A 22,748-nucleotide genomic window follows, 5' to 3' on the forward strand; every position below is an offset into this window, starting at 1 on the left:
GACTTTTTCATAAAACAAAGATAAAACTAAAGTAGTATTACAAAGCTATTTTCTAAATTGTCAACAGAGAACTGAAAATGTTTAACAAATTAATTCATACAAGTGGCAGGAGGAAGGACTCTTCCATTCGTAAATCTGCAAGAGGACACACAAAGGTATAGAGGGGCATGGGTTTTTTGTTTCAAAACGTTTAAAATCAAGTGACATGTTAAAACAGTACAGACGTGGATTCATAGGATGGTACAAGTTCTAGGACTGCATTTCTCTACACTACCTCAAACAGTGCAACAGTGATTCAGTGTAAATCTCTACAGTGTTTCATTGATTCAATACTTGTGTTCAAGTATGTGTCCATGAGAATGATCACAATCCCTACTTAGCTATTTTAATTTTCTTGTTTATAATATAAGTTACAGTAGATTATCCCCTTCAGTATGTTTCTAAATCAAATGAACTGATTTCACAATACATTCTGTAATAACCTGTTCAATAATGTTAGCTTACTCACCTCAACATCTGTTGCAAAATACACAAGATCATTCTGACTCTGAATGCCAAAAATATAATAAAATTAAAAAGGGCTTTATTTCCATATACAACAAAACTATTCAGCTAAATTAAAATAAATTCAAGATAGCATGACTTTTTTTGGCAACAGAGAGATGACCCTACTGAAAATAAACATTTAAAATACTAGTTACTATTTTTTAAAAATTCTGATAAATGTATCCAAAATTGTTCATATAAAAATTAATCACGAAAACGTCAGAGGATAAAACAACTTGGTTGTCTAACCAAAACAATTAAGGATGTCTGGCAGGCAAAAATAAATTAATTTGATTAAATTATATGTAATCTGATAATATTTGGTCTGAAGAAGCGTGCGTGTGTGTGTGTGTGTGTGTACGTGTGTGTGTGTGTGTTTATAAATAATAAGATTGCAAAGAGCTGAGAGCCAGCCAGCCTGACAGAGGTCAACTCTTTTGTTGCATTTTTTGCGCATAAAAGTCCCTGCACGTCTCACAGCACCGCTGATACCACCTCATGTCTTGACAGAGGTTCTTCTCTCTTATCACCCTGCAGTATACAGGCCACTGGTCTCCCAGGCACTTGAATGTTAAAGCAGCTGTGAAACAACAACAACAAAATCCCATATATACATTACTGTTACATTTATTAGTGAAGAATCAGGTAGCAAAGGTGACAGGGACACCAGAGGTGTATTTGGGGAAGGGAAAGGAGAATAGATGTAGATACTCAACAAAAGACGGATGAAAAAAATCTCCCTGCTGTCAATATTTTCAACATTAAATTTTTTTAAGGCCAGCTTAATTTATAAATTGGATTAAGTTGCATTGAAACTAATTGGTTTAATGTCATGCAGCTGTCTTCTCATGAGAGAGTGAAGCCCATCTTTCTGCCCTATACAGAGGTGGGCTAGGGCCAGGGCTGCATGGGGGCTGCAGAGCCAGCTCCAGCTGAAACTGCCCTCAGTCTGAGACGGAAGTTGCTACTGGAAAAACAGGAAGCTTCAGCTTGAATAATACCAGAATGGGGTTCTCAATGACACTTCTAAGGGGATTTTTTTTTATGAGAGGCAGGTAGGGAAATGTAGGAATTAAAGCATGGATACTGCTGCTGCTGGTTTTCAGATCAGCTTTTGCTCAAGAAAACAAGACTTTGTGCCATGTTGTCAATGAATGGAAGTTGAAGAAACTACATGATGTCTTACATCATCTTTCTCTGTAAGTGAAATAATTTACTAGACCTTTAGGCTTCTTTGTTCAAAGGAACAGAAATATACTGTCTTGCTAGCTTGAACGCTACAGATGCCACGCTATGAGGCACTCATAAGGTTTGAAGACAGTTACCAAGTCCCATGGTGCATTTCGTAATGCAAATCCATTTTATCTAGAAAAATGAAACTTACAGTATGGAATCAATGACAGTTGATAAATTGGCAATATACTTGTCCAGGCCTAATTATTGCATTTTGTGCTTCTCAAATGCACAAATACTATGCACTTCTTACCTTCCTGACCTTCTTCTCTCCTCTCCAAGTACATTCAAAATGTTTTTTTTTCAAATTGTCTTCCAATACATTGGTCTGACTGCATCACCCTCTTTTTAACCACTCCAATGGGTCTTCCCTCCTCCATGTCAAAGTCAGGATATTAATCCTTACCTTCACATCTTTCATGTCTTATCTTCACCTTCACGTTCAGGTTGCTCTATCAGTAGTCTGTTGCTGCTTTCTAACTGTGGGAATCCCCTACTATCAAATTCTTCCCCAGAAACCTTCTAAAGTGACACTAGCCTGAAAAGCCACTGTTTGGTTTGCTCTACCTGCTCCCATGGTTGTTATAACTATTCAGTTCTCTCTAGCAGTCATAAACATTCAGATGAAGAAGCCTGACTTCTGTTCTATGCCTGTTGTACAAAACAGGCATATTTTCATGTGTGTTGTCTTTTTTCTTGTGAAGACATCTGTTAATCCACCCACCTGTTTTGCTTACGAAAGCCTCTTACAGTGCTTATCATAGAAGGACCCAGGTACCAAATTTAGGTCTTTGCACATTCAGTTATTCAAGCTGTAGCGCATACATGGAATTAATATGGGAAAACAGTGAAAAATAGAGCACAAGAAACAGACATCATCCAAAAATCATCATAAACACTGAACTGAAGAAAAAGTCAGTCTCACAGAAGATTTGAATTATTCTCCTTTTTTAAGAGAAGGGAAAGAGAAACTGAGAGCATATTTATAAAAGAGCAGAGATGGTGCAATCCACATCAGCTTCCACTAGCCCTACCCCCAAATCCAGAGGATCTATACTGCATAATAGGAATGGAACTGGAGGCCAAAATGATCAATATATTCAAAAGAAGCATTGCATTATGTATTTTGGAGATGTTAATGTTTCTATCGGACTGGATTCTGACTCCTGCTGGATGAGGTTGACCTGTAGATTACTAACCTCAGTGCGACATAATCCATTCTACAGGACAACATAGCCCAATCTTTTTTTGTGCGCTTCACATTAAGTCAAATTTTAATTAATCTGACGCTGTATTTTTTCTGTGAAACTTTGTGATTCACTTTACTCTGTGACATAAAGCTGCTTATACCTCACCAGAGGGAGAGTGTCAGTGATGGAATGATAGCCTGTTGCTTCTGAGAGATCAGCCGAACAAAGAAAGATAAAGTACGAAGGGCAACCTTACAACAGTGAAATAGCAGAGGACAGGGCCATAAGCAACAGCTGCCATCTCATCCAGCAAACTGAAACAATGACTACTACACAAATGTTTAAGGGTTAAAAACTTCAAAGAGAAAAACCCTTCACAGACTCAAAGGAAGGATTACATACAGCCTGAAATGTTAGACATGCTTTCCGTGCAGGAGTAATCTATTTGACAGGAGGGTTTATCTTAACAAGGACTCTGGAAAATCATCTGGAAAGGGTATGCTGTCTTACAGCAAGCCTTTGAATATTCCCCAGTCATGCTCAGGAAGCAGATGAACAATTTGGGGAGCTAATTGGTAAGACCATCATCAACAAACCACTAGGAAATAACAACAGAATTAAGAGTTCTGTAGTTATGCAGTAACATAATTTCTTTAAGACTAACAGAGACCTGAGTTCCTCCAGGAACAGCAAATATCTTCATGATAGTAATTTTCCTTCTGTTGTGGTTTAACTTAGTTTTCTTACTTTAGCAATGTTTGATAAAATTGAGTGGCCAAATATATATAAACATATATAATATGTTTATAATGTATCTAATATAAACATATTTTCATCTCGGAGGTTTTGTGTCCATAATATCATACAGTCCCATAATATGGTCCTTCCTTGGATAACAAAACCCCTCACCATTCTGAGGTACAGTCTCTGATGTACACACTGGAAAACTGAGGCAGAGAGATGAGTTTCTGCATAGAATTTAAATCTCCTGAGTCCTAGCCGTCTTTTAAACTAGTCCCTTTTTAAACTGGGACCATCATTACTCTATGGAGAGAAAGAACTAAAAAGAGATTTCCAGCACGAATGTGTAATTTTGACTGCTTACCTAACCTGGGTGATGTTATTGTGTTAACATTAATTTTCTCATTGCAGGGGTGGAGATGACAGGGTCTGTAGGCTGCAGGCTTTTCTGATGAAAAGCACTCATTGCCATGCCTTCCTGTGATCTTGTGCATGCACTGGATGACTCGGGACTGCATCCCTTTGCCACAGGTGACGGAGCACTGGAACACACAGAAGACACACATTCATTCGAAAGGTATTTTTGCTTGTAAACATGAAGGTGAAATGCCAGTCCAGGTGAAGTCAGTGGCTGCTCTTCAGTTGTCAGCATTCCAAGATTTTTGCCTTCCATTCTGTTAGCTAAAGGAAAATCAATTCAAAAAGCACAAATAAATTGGCAGTATTTATTAAAGGACTGATTCCAACATCCTGTTGCTGTCAAGGTCCATTTTGTAGAGCCTGTGATGAAACTGAAATGCAGCGATGTGCCTGAAGGGAGCAGGGGCTGTTCTGCTGTATCTGTATCCTAATTTACTCTTATTGGTGGTGAAAGTGATGGAAAAAAAGAAAATGCTCACAGACACTGACAGAGAGAAGCATTTTTAATTAAGCCATTACTCCTGCCAGTGCTAAAGTGCTCTTTCTACTGGGCAGAGTGTATGCCTCCTGTCTTTGCGTCACATCTTCATGTTTTCACCTGTGTCCCACAAATGAACCACACAACATGCTATCTGGCCTTTAATGAACCTTCCCATCTTATTGCCACAGAGAATGAGGTGAGAAAATAAACCAGCTGAGCACTGTAACAATGGTAATGTTGTACTTCTATCTCAGTAACATAATATATTAGAATGAAAACTTGGGCAGTGCTGTACAGATGCATAAAAAACCTATTCCAAACCAACAAAATACATGCTTTTCCCTTCACTGACTTTTTGTGAACAAAATTTCACAGGGCATGAATTATTATTGACATATATTCTATTGCTTTAACTACAAATTCATTTAGAAAATTATATATTACAATTTGCTCCTACCTGCTAATGATTTTGACTCAAGTACCCACAAATTTAATTAAGTTTTGGAGAAATTTACTATAGAGGACATCTTCAAATATTAATCAATTTCTTGCAATGAATGATATGAACACTGGCTGAAAATTTATGCCACTACCATCCACATAATCTTGAAAATATTCTAAAAAATCTTAATTACATAAATACTCAGAACACATTTCCTTGGGAGGCTTCAAGAAGCAGCTGAAAAAATATTGAAATGGGAGAGAAAGACAAGGAGAGGGTGCTATAACAAAAGAGGTTTCCCAACCATCCTGTCTCAAAATGGAGATGGAGAAGTATATTTTTCTGAAAAGAAAGAATAAATTTTGAGTGTAGGAAACACTAAAGGGGTTTTTACCCTTTAGTTTTTTTATCTGTGTGCTTTTGAGTGACATTTTAAACACTGTTACTTGGAAGAAAGATTTACACATGCCAAATGGGAAACAGAGGGCTTGCACCCGAATATGTACATCAAGAGAAGGGAGACTCATGTATTTTGGACTCATGAGACTCCAAGAGAGTTAAAAGAGACTTAGGATATACACTTGAAGGGTGTTTTCACAAGGGACTGAACACGGTTCAAAGCACACTTCAACTTGTAACCACATGAAACCAAACACTGGCATTCTATAGAGGCAGCAAGTGGACTTGATTTTGCTTCTGTTCTCAGTGATGTATATCAGGAGTAACTCCATAAAGTCAATAAAGAACTGTAATTTCTTGCAAAGTAAATCACATACAGCCTGCATGAGCCAAGGCATGCAAAGATATTCAATTATGAATACATAATTTTCTGTTCAATAGCAACCACAGCTTAACATATGAACAAATATGCTGTTTACAGGAGGGAATCCAGCTGGTACTGAAGTATTTTCAAAGTAGAAGTCTGTCATCAACTTTGAATTTAGTATAGTGCTTTTAAATTGCATGAGAAAAAGCCTCTCAACAGAATTCCTTTTCCTGAATTCTCTGCCTTTTCCCTGTGCAGCTAAAAATAATCTGATTTCCTATAATGGCCAACATTATGCACATGATAAACATGTATAATCACACATATATATATCCAAATTTAATCAACAGTAGCAGCCAGAACATCTGTATTAATCTTGCCAAAATTCCAGCCACTTCTTGGATTCCTCTCTCCATAATTTCAGAGAGGTTTCTCTTCAGAATATTTTAATGGAATAACAAGTGAGACAATGGAATAGCAAAATTTAAAAACACCACCACCACCACCAAAAACCCCAAAACCTGAGAATGAAGGAAAGATGAAGGTAATATGATTAAGATAATACAATGAAGGTAATAAGTTGAAGATAATCTTTAAAGATTATCACAATGATCTTAATTTAGAGTAATTTTGCACACAGTATTGTATTTTTTTCCCTTCAGTAAAACACTTGCATGTTTATTAACCAAAGCTAGAGTATGTGTGAGCTTGTAGTACGTATGTATCTTCTTTTATCAGCTACAGAGGAGGAGGACAGGACAGGCAGGTGAATCTGGTACATAAGATCTCCCAAAAATAATTTATCTGCCCTTAACCTTTGGTTATCCTAAAATGAGTAGGTGCAACCTAGCCATCTGGAGTACTGGAGGGGAGAATGGGTTTTGAAAACACTGGACTTCTCCTGACAAAACGGGCTCCAATGGTTTTTCTACTAATTGATAATGCATAACAATTCATGTATGCAGGTGCCTTTGTGGAGAGCACTCTGGCAGCAGTCATATCTTCTCTATATCAAATGAACTCTGGCCTGAAAGCTTCTCGTGACTGCAACTGAGACAATACACAACAAGCAGACAGATCTGTCAGCTAATGAGTGTTTAGGCCCTGAGTTTCTATGCAGAATATGGCAAGATTTTGGCATTAAAATCTTAATTGGCAAATTAACATCCCTTTAATGACTGAGCTGCTACTGGCCTTTGTGAGATACTTCAAAGAGCGTTATGAAGCTTTACAATGTTGTTTTCTGTCCAAAGAGGTATACATCTTGCGAACAATTAATTTTAGTCTTGCATGACCTACTTATTAACATCCCAACTTTAGAGGAAGAAACTGACACTAAAGGATGATAAAATAAAATGTCTCAGTTCATATAGGAAATATGTGGCAAAGCAGGAAATAAAATAGGAAATTTGCCTTTTGTTTTATCTTCTTTTTTCATAGAAATGTACTAATTTTTAACTTTGTATTTATTCTTATTTTATAAAACTGAGAACTTTTATTAAGTCTTGTAAGATATTTGGGGAAAATTGTGAAGAGGCAGGGCTACCACACTGATTTGCAATCCAAAACTTTCAAAGCCAGTCTGATCAGTTTACAAGTAAAGAGAGATTTTTCCAAATCACTAGTGTTTTAAAATCAATCAGGGATCTGATAGTCAAGCTGTGCTCTTCCCTGTTCATACATCATCATCATCATCAGCGTCTGACTTCAGAATTAAGAATTCTACTGATTGGAAGCCAGAAAAAAATAATCTCTCTTTACCATATCTATATTATCTCACATTCAAAGTAGTATGAAATTGTATGAGACAGGGAAAACACACTTCAGGTATGGCATTTAGCAGTGCATTTGCTAGCTATACAGACAAAGAGTGAGATTTCTGTTTGTCTCCATGAAGTGGTCTTAAACCTGAATTTGTGCTGCATACACACCAGCTGACTGCTGGTATAACTGAGAGCAGCCACTGAATATTGGAGGATAAAAGGCATCCATACTATTTTTCTTTTTCACTCTGCAAAGGTATGGACTTGGTCCAATTTCACTAGGAGAGACGTCAACTTCTGCAAACCAGCTAGATGCAACTCAGAGCAACAGCTCTGACCCTCATTTTGATACTCATTTTACTGCATATGCATGTGTACATTCTAGCTGAAGAAGAGTCTTCCAAAACTGTCTCCTAAGCTTGCCTCACTTCTGGATTTCTCTCACTGAAAATATTCAACCTGAGGCAAATACCTCTCACTGGATGTGCAGCTGTCACATTTTAGGTAGCACTTGTGGTATGTAGCTGTATGTATATATATATGTATATATATATGTAAGTATATGTATATAGGTATGTAGCATAGCTTCCGTATACTTCTGGAGTTTCCATGTTTAAAACTGTAACAAAGCTTTCAACTTACAGGAAACAAAAAATACTTTCACTTTTTCATATTAAGCAGTGAATTTAATCAGAAAACAATTTATCTGTCAAAACTGCTTGTATTTTCCATGATTTTATGTATATTAATAGAAAGCTTATGTATATAAAATTTACAGAAAATGTCCACTCCAAACCAATCTGTAGCAACTTGCATCAATTCAGCAGATCTCAGATTAATTTCAACCCATAGCTTTTATTACTTTTTTTACTATTTTATTACTAGTGAATGAAGAATATTTTTCTATAGCTCTTCTTCCCACTCCCTCTACCTCTTAAATGTCACTCTTGCACATGCTACACTTTATTTTTGTGGTGGTTAATTACATTTTACTTCTGACTGTTCAGATGACCTACACTTTAAGGCCATGTAGCTGATCAGCAAAAATTCTCATAGGACAACTGTGTTTGTAGGTTTAGACTAAATGTTCTAATATGCAGCCAGAGGTTTTTTTATGTGGCTGTTAATCTGTGCATTTTGGACACAGTCCTAAAGGTACTGTAAAACCATTCAAGCAGCAAGACATGTAAAACATTCCTGTTAAAGATTACAAAAAATTCCTGGATAAATATAGTTAACAGCTATTTTTTTTGAAAGTTTTTCTTTCTTTCAAATAAAATCTACCCACCCTGTTTGAATTTTGTCCTACTTTTGAACTTCTTTTAGACATAATTTCAAGGACAGAAACCTAGGCGTTAAATATAACAATCCTTACACTTGGCCTGCATACCCGTTACCCAAGATTCCTTCTTTCTGTTCCCTGCCAAAGATATATATTCTGGAGAGAATACATATTCCCAAGGCCAACAGCTGAGGAAGGTGCTGTAATGCCTTAGCTGCTTCCAGCTGGCCTTCATAAGAAGTAGGAATTCCTAAATTAAGGGAAAAATTGTCACTGGCAGACAGTAACGGTCAAAATGTATCCTTCTGCCAAGACAACAGGCAATCGCTGCAGAGGCTGATACAATCCACAATGAAAAGTCCAATCCGTGACAATATTAACAGAATTGACTTGGACGATTTATTTTCAAGAATAAATGGATTGTTCAATAAAAGGTTTTTACAAGTCTAAGTAGCATTCAAAGTGGAGAGCGATGTGCTCATAAGGAAACTCAGTGATGAGTTCTACTGGAAATTATTAGCAGAGCATTCCTAATCATTTATGTATAGGTTCATCAGTTCCAGCATTTAAGCGGTTTCAACCTTTTCATAAAGTGAGTGTGAAACAAGGATAGCAAGCAATCAGACTTTAGCAACAGGATTAATATTTGCTGACATGCTTGCAATCTTCTCACGTATCTTGTATTTTTATGAAGTTTGCTTTTGAAGGCATGTAGTAGATAAAGTGGTGCATTTGTTTTCAACAAAGACTTTATACTGAGTTTAGCAATATTCTTAGAGATTACTAAGGTAAAGCAAATAATCTGCAGTTTATTTAAGAACTTTTTTTTTTTTTATAAAGGCATTTGTGAATAGTGTAACTAATAGAAAAAGAGGGACTAATGGATCCAAACATAAGATGGAGTCTGAGTTCTCCCATGCATCATTTCCAGGAAGGTCTTTCTGCCTCTCTCATTTCTGACACACCCAACACCTCAGTATGCGAATGCCAAATTTAAAATTCAGAACTTGTGCTAAGTTTAGCTGAAAAAATTCTGCTGTTGGCCTCTCCTAAGTTTAGCAAGTTTGAGTTGTCCTTATTTATTTTATTTTTCTTTTCTCCTTTTTTTTTTCTCCCCCCCCCCCCCATTTTTCTTTCTAGCTCTTCTTTCTGTAGTAACTAGTACTGGATAACTGTTCAGAAGAGGTAAGATTTTAAAGTAAGATAGACAGAGCCCCAGCTCACCTTTGATAAGTTGGGCTAGAGATAGGGTTCCTATGGAAAAAACTCTCATCACCTCATCTTAAGAATCTGGACCTTTCTTTTCTCTTTCTTTTTTTTTTAAAAAATCCTTGTTAGTTTCCCTGCAGAACAATTCAGTTGTTTGGTGGACGATGCAAAACTGCCTTTGGTAACAAGAGAAGAAGCAACTGAAAGTTTACAAGTAAAATTTGGTTGAGGAAAACCATGTAGAAATTGGTGTAATATGATTATTAATGAAACAACAAAAAACAAATAATTTTTTCTAGGACAGTATATAAAAATCTATACTTGAGAATATCATTACTCATTTACTCTGAATCAATAGTGGGTTTGATAGGTTTCAATCTTAACAGACTTGCTGGACTCAGCTTGGAAGTAGCAAATTTTTTGTCTATATTTGAACCCCAGGTTCAGTTCCCCAATTTCTTTCTTGTATGAACTAATGAAACACAGTCACCACTTCATGATTTAAAAATCTTGCTTCTCTCAATGAAACTAGCTAGTTTGTTTTGTTAGGACAGTTGGACCTATTAGTTCATTTAGGAAGCCCGCTTACAGAAGCACTGGTGGGACAAGAATCTCCTCAAGCTCAGGAAAGGCAGGTGCTGCAATATACTTCTTAACAGACTATGCAAGGAATGGGTAGAAGACTCTGGAATTTTGAAGGGAAAATTTCTTGCAAGACTAAAGAGTTTTCTAGGCACACAGGATAGATTTGGATCCCTCTGGAAGCAGAAAAAGAGCAAAAGGGAAAGGTATTTTTTTCTGGTGGATTCTTCCACCAGCTTTATACTGACTTAAAAGCCTTTATCTTGAAGATTTTCCTTTCCTCCACAAACAGAAAGCTGATTATGATTGTATTATCTTCCAAAAAAATACTAAGATAAAAGTTTTTGAAAACTTCAAAGTGAAGACTTAGCATTAAGCTGCAAAAATTCCATGTATGACAACGTGGAGTCCTGATCCATAAAAACAACAGACTGTATTACAGCCTCTCATTTCCCCCCCAAATCAAAGAAGGTATCAGCATTTTTCTCTCATCATTAATGATCTATGTCCATGTCAAAGCATGGACAAAACTGTAATACCATAATAGATCTAGGAAGCAATGTTTCTCTGTATGCTCCAGATGTACTTTAATTTCATACCATTTTCAATTTTGTATTGATACTTTCTACAGATCTATTTAATACAAAACCACATTCAAGATTTAATATCATTTTAAGCATAACTCCACCTGAAAAATCAGTTCTTTATTCTTACTTAGGACCTTAGACACATTGTTAAATAGTATTTGACATCAGAACACTGGTGGATTTTATAAAAAATAAGCTGCTGAATGCTGGCAAATGATTAATTACACCTCAGCATTCTACATGGCTGCAGTAGTCTACAGTAAAAAGTGGAGATGTTCAGACTTACTGATAATATACAAATGTCCTCAAAGAACACTTTTTAAATTGCAGGGCAAGCTTGACTTTTCTATAAAAAAAAAGAGGCAATTGGTCCAAAACTCAAGCCAACAGTTTCACCACCACATTATTATCCCTTTTTTTTCAGGTAAAGGTGCCCGGCAAAATGTGTATCTCTGCTTAAGCTTAAATGTGATATACTCTCTAAATTGACTGAAGACCATTACAATTTCTAGATCTATAGGGCAACCATAAAATTATTTCCATGCTTCTCAGTGATGTGAAGCCTTAGCTTTTATTTTCCCAGTTCTGTAAATTGTATTTATCCTTCATTGTTTCTAAAGGCAATACAGATACAAAGCTGAAACAAAATATTCAACTTAATTTTTTTGATAAAATAGATCTGTGATGGTTGTGATAGTCTGAGATGAGGGAAGTGAAAGCAGACCGTGTGAGCACCATTTCTTTAGGATCTTTACCTTCCAGCCAAGAAAACAAACAACTCCAGTCAACAGCACTTTTACAGAACTATGGCTTGTTCAATGTCTTTATGGGTATTTTAGCAAATCTAAAGATACAAAAGGTTTGCCTAAGGCTGTATGTCACTTTTATAGTATGTCAGCAAAGAAACCAGGAGACAATTATTTGTTAGTGCCATGTGATAAAACTGGTTGTACAGATGCAATTCATAACTCTGTAAGAGGATTCACACTTAGTGGATTAGACTCGGTATTATACTGTCAACACTTTGTAAAAAATCCTTTATATGGCATACTGTATATACTATTGCCATTAATGCTTAGTGATGAATAAGACATTATTATACCTCACACTTTCATATCGGAGATATCACTGCATGGTATTTTGGCAGAAGATGACTTTCCATGGATTATAACTATCAAACACACAAACAAGAATCTGGAAGCAGTTAGATTTGACGACCTCATAATTACCTTTATCTTTCTGATGAAATTAGTTGGAGTATGTAATTCTGGACTGATGAAAATGAACTCTTAAAAATAATTTGAAATATTAGCCTTTGAGTATATAATTTAATGTTAGCATATATCACAATGCTGGCCTGCTGCTCTGTAGAAAACATTCCAGGGAAAAGCATAGCTCATTGTCACAAAAATGTAATTAAAGGATTATGGCATTTCTAATGAGAAGACAATTCAAAGAACCCATTAAGGACATAAAGGAAATGTCATAGAAGGGGAAAAGAAACCTCCAGGAAACCCCTTTCTTTTTAAAAATTTCTACTATTTTATCTATTTACTTTTCAAAAATCAAAGAAACATATGTCAAAAAGCTGTTTTGTGCCACATAAAATTAAGTACTTGCCTTTAAATAGCATCACGCTATGTAGCACTCTCGAGTTTTTCCAGTAGTATTATAAGTAAAAGAAAGAGCTTATCCCTAACCATGACTTTATTTCCATTCACTATATCTACCAAATTTTAAATCATGAAGATCTGAAGTGATAGCAGGTAACTCAGCTAAATGGATATGAAAGATATTTAAAAAAAAGCACTACAAATTGAGAGTTTATGAGGAAACTGAACGCTAAGGCCTTTTTTAGCTGAAATAGCATGATCCCACATACAGGTCATTACTTTTGAAATAAAAACCTTAAAAGAGAAACAGAGAAAATGAAGTAGAAAAATAACTTACAACTATCAATAAAACTTCCACTGGTTAATTTTCTCTTCAAAATGTCTAAACACATTCTTCATTGGAAGAAAATGGATTTCCAGAAAATGATTCTAACTGCTTTATTTGTAGCAAAACCATACTGAAGTGTAACACTTCCATTATGTATGATGAGGTCACCCAAAAGCATGACTGTCCTGAGGGAGCTATCAGAGGGCCAGGAGATAGACAATGTTGACCTGAGTTGGTGTGATCCTGTGATAAACTTACCAAAGAATGATCATTACTTTTGGGTGAACTCTGTTTTATGTCAACTTTATTGGAAGTATTCGTGGCAAGATTAGATGAGGGAACTCTGGAGATTACACATAAATCTATGGACAACAGCCTGAAACAGCACAGATAAAGCAGAAAAGTAAATCTTTCTTATAGTATTTAAAAATATGTAATATTGCCTGTAATTCTTTAAAACTGGTAAATGAATAATGTTAACTAGCTATTCTGATTCTGTCTTGCCAGTCAGAAATCACAGACTTTAATTTGAAACAATTATTTCAAAAGAAATTTTCAAGAATTAGTTATTAATTATATTTTTAAAGTATTTTCAGCTAGTAACTAGTTACAAGCTATTAGAAAACAGTAAAAAGTGAGAATCACACAGATTAAAACAAAATAACAAAAAATAAACAGCAATAAATACTTTTGTGGCAAAATGAGGACTTTACAGAAGATCAAGTTTATCACAAAAATGAGCACCTGAAGCAGTATTATCTACATTAACTGCATTAAAGATAGGGTAAAAAAAAAGCATGAAAGAAAAAAATTTTCCAACTCACAAAAATCAATTAGATCCCACAAGAGCAGAAGGATTACATAAATTCTAACAGAACCCAAGTGAACTGGCTAAATGAGTTACACGTTGGCAGATGATATAGTCAGAGATACTGAGGAAAACATTTGGAAGGAGAGAGAGATGATCTTAGAGATGGAGATACACCAGGCAAAAGAACGCCTACTTAACTGAGTCTCAGCACTGGACTGAGTAATTGAATTTTCCTGCACACACTGACAGCTTTCAAAGACCTGTCCGCTATCAGAGAAAAGAATCTAGGCATTATCATGAACAGACTGATGAAATGATTTGCCCAATGCACATCACAAAGCAAAAGCAAGAAAGAACATTAAGTCAGAAATTAGAGTAATGAACATGTCTCAAAAGCCTACGCTGAAAAGATAAAAAAAGTATGTGGTTCAGAATGCCAGGGGACTGGTGTTCTCCTCCAAACTGTGGGACCAGCCATTAGAAGTCAGACAAACAGCAGTGTTTTTTAGTTTGTATACTGAGATAGTCTTAACAACGTAGACTCAGGTACGTAATCAGTTATTGTAAAGAGACTGGAGATCCTTACGTAGAATGGGCTGTACATACACAAGCTATTCATTTCAGTTAAGTGAAATTTTGAGAAGATAAAACAGAAGTTGCTGCTCCTGTTTGCCTTGTCCCCGCCTTTGCCGTTCGATGTTACTTCTAATTCCATTAGCTTCTTTCTTACTTACTTGTGATGTTATGTGATGGTATTTTTTGCACATAAATTCAGCGTAACTCCTTGGGACACTGCAATTCTGATGGTCAGTGTAGTCCCTATCTTGTAAAATTTTAAGAATAGTATTTTTAGACCGAGCCTGATTGAGCAAGAATAGTGTCAGCACAAGGACACTGAAGGGATGCTCAGTGTTACTACTGTTCCTCATTCAGAAGAGTACTCTGGGATATGCATCCTGCTAGCTGGGCTATAAAGTTCTGTATTGTAATGGTTGTGTAACAGAGTGTGAGTAAAGATTTCACTGGTAAAGCACCATTTATCTACCTGCTGAATTATGCATCAGCCTTCCAGAAGACTCATTGTTCAAAGATCCCAGCAGCCCTCAACAAAAATTGGTAGGCTTTTCTGGGAAGTCCTGGATATAGGACATTGTTTCTATTCAGCAATTCCCAAGAATGTTTTTCTTTATTTAAATCTATGTTTATATGCATATGTGTGCATACGTAAGTCCCCTGCAGCAGTAATGCCTGGCCTGGCACTGTAAGGCCCACAATCAGAAAAGTTTGGGAATTGGTATTTGGCCTGATCTAGACTGCGCTAGAATGGCTTGGAAGACAGTGGCAGTGACAAAGGAGGTGATGGGAAGCTGCTACTGCTATCCTCTGTGACTTCTGCCTTTGTAGCTGCATGACACATCTCCTGCTAGGTGTAAACTTGTCTCCTTCGCCTGGCCTTGTTTGCTCCAAGAGATCACAATGTCCAAATGTTGAAAGACAGCACTGAGCAAGCCTCAGCACAAGCAAGTGGGTTCCTGCTATCTTCTCTGTAGTAGAAACACTTAATAGTTATTCAAAGGCATCCTACTTGTACTTCTACCTCTAATAATTATAGCTAAGGTGTTTGGTTCTTTTTCTAATTCTAGTTTTCTAGTTTCTAATTAATTTTTTTTCCCTTGAAGGTAATCCCCATCTCCTTTTTAAAAATAAGATCCAGTATCAAAGTTTAATGTTGCAATACAAATGTACACCTATGATTTTCTCTTTGTGAAGACATTCAGTAAATGCCATGATGCTTAACAGTTTAACCAAACTTTGTCCCTGAAGCCATACCTTTGTATTACTCTGTAAAATTTCAAGGAGCCTTTCACCTAGTTGGTCCAAAAAAAGCCATTCCAAGAACCTATCCAATTGACAGTTATCTTGTTTGACCAATCCACTTCTCATGCAAACATTTCAGCTTAATTTTTGGGAGCTGAAGCAATTAATTTTTAATTTTAAAGGATGCTTGAAAAATATTCTTACCATTCTCGACATTCAAGTTTTTTACCTCATTGTGTATAGTCAAAGATGATTTTTTAAATGACAAAAAAATTGTCATATATTAACATTTTGTAAATCTGGTATATGCAGTTTTTGGACCCCAGTTTCCCGACTCTGTTCATCACAGTTGAAAAGGGCCATTAATGCTAACAGACAATATCAGCACTTTTAAGGCTGCTGAACACCCACACTGTCACTTTTCAGTAAGGCTGTAGGAAGAGTAATTTCTTCAAACACAGTCATTTTTATGGAAAGAAAGGTGTCAGATCACAAAGCCCAGTGGATGCCCTGGATCTCTGAATCCAGTATACCACTAAAATATCTACCGCAGCTATCTATCCTTTTGGGCAATGCCAGATTGCCAAATCTGGCAATTCAATAAACAGCTAGACAAGCTGCCAGTACAGAAGGTAATTACAGAAGCTAAAGGGACAGTTAGTTGTCAACAATAAAAAACAGCAAAACAGAGATCATGCGTACAGCATGGATACCTACAGTCTATTCAACTTAAAATAAAATGGGCTACATTGTATAGTGAAATTTTTTTTAAAATTCATGCCAACTGACACAGCAATTTCTGCTTCACTAGAAATAAAAGTCTGCTTTGATGATATACACACATCTTTCTCACACCAGTAAGCCAGAGTCCAGTCAATCATACCTGTCAATTTTAAGGAGTGCCAAACACCGGTAAGGCAAATAGCAGCCAGACAGATACGGCTGGAAAAGACCACCCAGGAAATTTGTAAAGCTGCCTAAAGGTTCAAAGTCTATGACTGCATACTAACACTTAACAATATTTAGTTCTGAAATATTGCTGGGCATACATGGAAGAAAACGTCATTTATTTATAAAGTTCTCAATTATCTATTTTAGCAGCATTTTTATCATTTTACTTCTACTACCACGGAGTAAGAAAAACCCAGCTTGTTCAGGTATATTTCAGATCTCCTTTTCTTTTGGAATTTCCTAGACTTCCTCTAACTGTTAATGTTTATGAAGGTGACTTAGAAGTCAACCTTTTCACTACTGATTTGTGTCCCCAGCGTGCATCTCAGCATGCCTCCCTGAAAACCACTCTTTAAAATCAGCACAGTCCAAAGCAATTTCATACAATTGCTGATTGTTTTTTGTAACAATCAATGTTACCCTTTTCTTTCTCAGACAGGCAACAACAGTGGCTGTGTAAGTGAATCTCCTCTTTCCCCAAACCACTCTTTCAGATGGCACCCTGCAGCATGCTGTACACTGTGCCACAAGACTCCGGCTGTACAGACCCACTTAAGCATGGGGCTGTATTTGCCTCTGCTGCATGCTGCCATCTTCCAGGCGTCCTCTTCTAGCTATGAGGGTTGGTTTTTTTTCATCTGTTCCCCTTCTTTTTGCATTATACCATCTCTTGTACTCCATGAGAAGGTCATTATGGGCACCCACTTGTTTACTTCTTGAAGGGAACGTTCAAAACAAATGCATAAAGGCTGTACCTTCTGCTTGAGACCCTGTCCTAGGACGCATAGGAAAAAAAAGAATAGCTGTTATCAGGTGGATTTAAAATATTTTTTTCCTTCTTTTCTTTTTCATTATCTATTTGATTATATAGTTGTCCCCCTACCATGTCACTTGTCAGATAAGACTGCAAGCATCTTTCAGCAGGAACTATAAGCTTCTTTTGTTCTTGTTTGTTCTTGCTTTGTGTTTCTATGGGGTCTAGCAAGGCTCAATCCTGATGGGAACTATTGATGTACCACAACTTAAAATTTTTTTCTAATATAACCCCACTTACAGATAATGCAATTCAAGAGACAACACAACATCCACCCATAATTACCTTTTGATTCTAGTTTGGCATTCCCGAAAACTTTGCTTACTCTAAAGAGGCTTGTAGCAGAAAACCAGCAAAGATGTCCCAGTAGATCTAAGTGTGATACAGATACCAGAATTTCCCATTTATGTGTAATTTTGTGTTTGTGCAAAATGGGTAGTGTCTACTTTTAAAATCCTTTCCAGTCTTATCAGTGCTTTTGCCTATTATTAAGGGTGGTCTTCTGTTTTTCTAGAAACTAACATGACATTACATTTATTCCAGGCAAAATACTACAGTACATTGATCTATAAAAAAAACTTTATCTGAAACAAATGATGTTAATATTACAGGATTGGTTAGAAATGTACAAAAAACTCCCCACTCGCATTTCATTATATTGAGATCTTCCATATGATTTGCTCATACTTCATTTCTGAAACAAAGACATACCTCATTTGCTGGAAACTAACTGTATAATTAAGTCAATATAAAAGTTATTAACGTGATGCCAGTATTATTTTGACTTCTATTATTTCACAAAAGTCACATAATTTCTTTGTCCATAAATCTATTAATAGTGTCATATTTTGACTCACGGCCAGCACTGTTCCATTCCCGGAATCTAAAAGAGCTAACAATTTGGGATGGGGATCCAAAGAATAAAACCAAGGCTAATTACCTTGTCAGTAAAACTCTAACATTAATAATACCCAAATGCTATTTTTTTTAATTGAAGGAGACGAAATCAGTTGAGTCCATTTGCTATGGAAATTTAGGGGTTGTTTAAACGTCTGAGCACACAGTTCAAAGGTTGAATGCCCCATGCTGTTGAATAGTTGGCAAAAAAAATGTTTTTTTTCCTCTCTCCATTTTCACATGTTCTTTGATTGGGACAGAAGAGAAGCAATCCTCATCACTGACAGCTGCTTTTTGTACCACTCAATTGGAAGATCTCTCTGTGACCTGTTGGGTTCACTCTGTCTCCACCCAACAGCTGGAGACTTGACTTCCCCCCCGATATACACACACACTTTCTAGACAGCACTGCATGTACTGTCTTAAATAAATAATTTGGAATAGGCCATGAATTCTGGGACTTATTGGTGTAAAAACCAAGCAGTTGCTTCAGATGTCCTTTCAGACTCACTGGAACAAATTTAGCAGATTAACCTTTGTTCCCCATTTTTGCTTCTTCAGGCTAGAGACAAAGTGAACTTCATCCCAACCATTGGGACCATTATCCCAGATGTCGTATTTGACTCCTCTGCATCTCTGGTCTAACACATAGATACTATTTAGAAATTCTGCTGCTGCTGCTTCTTTAGTTTCTACTGAATGCATCCTCTTTCCAGCCTCCATAGCCAAATGTCTTTTTAGAACTTATACCATATTATCTTCTCTGGTCTCCTATACACGCACACTTCATATTTCTTCACATCTTACAAATGGCTGCTCCTAAATTCTACTCTGTTGGCCACTGTTTTGATCCTATTATCCCCTGCTGAATCCCTCCAGAAGTTTCTGGTATAATACCATCTCAAACTTAAGCTTTTAATTATTATTTTCAAAACCCACTCTCCAAATTATTCTCCCTTCCAAAATTCATCCTGCCTCTCATGCTTCATTTATTCTACCAACGTTCTGAAGATTCTAGATAATAGCAAAAAAACCCCAAACAAACCACAGCTTCCTACGTAAAGTAAAGTACCCTAGACCTGCCCTTCAAGCACCCTATGCTGTTGACATTTAAGTCTTTTTTGGAGAATGACTTATATAATGACGTGAACTTCTCTAGTAAGCCAGGTAGATGTGTAAACATGTGGTTCATATGCATTTCATTTCACCTCTCTCCTGTCTACTTGTTTATCTTTAGATGATGAATTCCTCTGAGCATGACACTGTCCTCGTATAGCCTTGAAATAGGTTGCAATGGGCAGTTTAGTAAAGGACACTGCTGCTAATAAGACTGAGCTACGCCTCGCCCTAACTGGCACTGTAATAGCTATAAGCTACGAACTTTCCTCATCTGAAGGTAACTTTTACATTGTTAAGTATGGTATTCCAAGGACAGCATTCACTGGAAAAGACAATGTAATTGGTAATGTTGCTAGGTGCTGGCTCCAGAAGCTCAGTTTGAGTCTTTATTCTTTACTTTCTCATCATACTTATTTTCCTCACAAGGGCAGGCACAGAGCCCAACTAATGTTAAGAACAGCAATGTTTAATGTATTGAGCCACCTTGCTGACTTAAGAGCTATTATGGAGTTTAATGCTGCATACAGGCCAGGTTATATAGCATACTTTTAAATTAAGTCAGAGTTTTAGAAGGATTGATGTGCTTATTGACCTATGGAGCTTGCAATATTGGTCAAATTTTCTTTGATCTTGATATTATTGTTAAAACATTGAGGAGAAGAAGTATTTCATCTCTATGTGACCGTACCTCTAAAACAAATTAGCTCCATTACAGCACTACTATGATTATTAATAATGTTATCTTTTCAGTAACAGTGCAATTTAAGTTTCATTTAAAATTATGCCTTAGGAGTTCAAGGGGAGCAGCAAAGCCAATAAGGATCACATTAAGCCTCTTGTTTCAATGTGTGAGAAGCGTCATTTAAATTTTTCAAGCCAAGTCTTGGCAGTAGCTTGGGGGAACTTGGCTCTGCTCAAAGGAACAGCCTTCTGTCAATGTCAAGAACAATCGTAAAGAGTAAAAACAGTGAACACAGAAGGCTGCACTGAACCTCAGTGTTAGAAACAGACAGTGAGCAAAGATTACATTTATCTGAGCTTTCCATTTGTTTCCCCCATTGCAGACATATTAACATGTATGCCATGACTTCATGTTGCTATGTACTCTAGCAATGGAACAGAATAGTAACAGGGGAAAAAAAAAGGAAATCCAAGTATATTTTAAATTGAACACATGTCTCTGTAGAGAAATTAAAGTATCTATTTTTTGGTATAAATCTTGGAAAATCTCAGCTGCACGAGTCACAGTCAAGCTGTACGTTAACTGTTCAAAAGGTTTTGTCAATTCCATATGAAGTATTTCCTCATCTCCTAATTTTGAAGTTTAAAGTACAATTTAGGTGACAGTGTTACAGCTTTGACTGTAGGAGGAAAGCAGAACATACAAGATGTCAGTAAATTTTAAACAGGAAGAAGTAAGTTCTTGTACATTCATCTATGACATGGATGTTTGTGAAAAGTACTGAGAGAATAAAGCTCTTCTTTTCTCCAGAGGGCACTGGGAACACAGTGTAACTGTCTGACCATCCCCACATAGCCTCAGCAACCCCGATTTGAATGACTGCTTCAACTAAGAAAGCAGATGGTCATTTCTCCATAGCCTACTCCCTGCTGGTGCTAGTGCTAAATGACGCAGGTTTTTACTGCAGTTCTGTGGTATGGAAATGCAAATACTAAACTTTATTGCCAAACACATCTTCTTCTAAAAGTAACCCTGCTACTGAAGGATAGTTCCTTCTGTTGTTTAAAAAATTACTGGTTATACCACTTTGTGCTTTTGAAGTAGCTAAGGTAGGGGGGTTATCTTCTAGTTTTTGTGAGGCTGTTCCAAAATATTTCCAAATATTTTAAATGATCACCACTATAAAAAAAAAAAAATCACTTGACACTATACTTCACCTTTTAAATGTGAAAAAGGTAAAGAAAATGGAATAAATGGTAATGTGATAGTGACAATTTGTACCCCACCGTCATAAAATAGGAGCTCCCCAGCAGAATTCTATGAAACACTAGTTGCCCACAGAGTACTTGCAGCTAATTCTTGGAAGGCTGGCTAGTCATAGCCAGTCTGCTGGCTTTAGTCCCTGTTTCCAGCTGTTACATCACATGAAAGACAACTAAAAATACATTAAATACTTCTCCATACAGGCAAGTTAAAAACTGCTGCAATAATGTTAGGCACTGAAAGTAGAAGTGGTGTGTGCAAAGTTATGAACAGAAGCAAGGAAAAAAAAAAGATTACAATCTCTCTACTAAAGCGTGGCCTGTGATATGACAAGAGAAAACCTTGACTTTTAAGGTTCAATTTCAGTATTTCAGCATGTTTTGGATATTCTAAAGCGTATCAAATGTTCAAAGTCCCAGTCCAATAACACACTCAGTCACAGATCTAATCAACATTTTCTGTTACAGTTTGGCCTATGCTTATGTACCTCACTGAAATCAAAACCCATATGCCAAGGAAATAATGTACTGACAGCTATGTCAAGTGTTCAGAATAGACAGTAATAGATGTTTCCCAGATATTAAATGGTCTATGTGGCAATTTAATAGGGTAAAGGTGCTTCCTTATAAAGCTGGAGGGTGTGACTTAACGCAAATTAATAAAATATGCAAACACAAATTAATGAAATGTGCAAACTGTGAGGTTGGAGTGAGCTGCAGTGGAGGAAAAGAATTATAATTGATTACAATTCAATAACATATAAGTTGCAAACAGTATGTTGCGCTGGTTGGGAAAAGGGGTGGGGGAGACATCCAGTAGGATGGCCAAAGCAAAATATTCAAAATGTTTAGTAATGGAAATTAAGTTATCTTCTCAGGACCATTCTGTTAAGCAATCCTTGAAAAAGATCCCATATCACCATGAGAAATGCATGACAGAATCAGGACAGAGAACAACAAACATTAGGTCCCTGGCAGCCTATAATGGAGGTGGAAGGGGCAAAGAAATACAATAGAGCATCTCACCAAAGCGTGTGTTATGCATAGCCAATTGATAGCCTCTACTCTGCAATCCAGAGACAGTCAGAAAGCTCTTGCTGTGAGCCAAACACAGTACGCAATGCATATGATACCTTGTCTCAGTAATATATCAAGTCAGAAGCAGGTGAGAAAATAAGTCAAACTAAAAATAAGCAAAGACTACAGACATG

The 22,748-nt window shown here is 36.6% G+C and overlaps 1 protein-coding gene across 1 annotated transcript in view; it reads right to left on the bottom strand.

The window, feature by feature from the left end:
• Window positions 1–803: 803 nt before the first annotated feature.
• The window catches only part of ADAMTS19 (ADAM metallopeptidase with thrombospondin type 1 motif 19), a 162,679-nt gene continuing 140,734 nt past the window's right edge, over window positions 804–22,748 (bottom strand). Inside the window, exons 22-23 of the mRNA XM_076361925.1 lie at window positions 4,075–4,252; window positions 804–1,126 (exon numbers count right to left, since the gene is read on the bottom strand). Of these exons, the coding sequence (XP_076218040.1) occupies window positions 975–1,126; window positions 4,075–4,252 (330 nt within the window). The 3' untranslated portion in view covers window positions 804–974. The remainder of the gene's footprint in view (window positions 1,127–4,074; window positions 4,253–22,748) is intronic.

This window comes from Aptenodytes patagonicus, chromosome Z (assembly GCF_965638725.1).
Source record: "Aptenodytes patagonicus chromosome Z, bAptPat1.pri.cur, whole genome shotgun sequence".
In the NCBI taxonomy this organism is placed as follows: domain Eukaryota; kingdom Metazoa; phylum Chordata; class Aves; order Sphenisciformes; family Spheniscidae; genus Aptenodytes; species Aptenodytes patagonicus.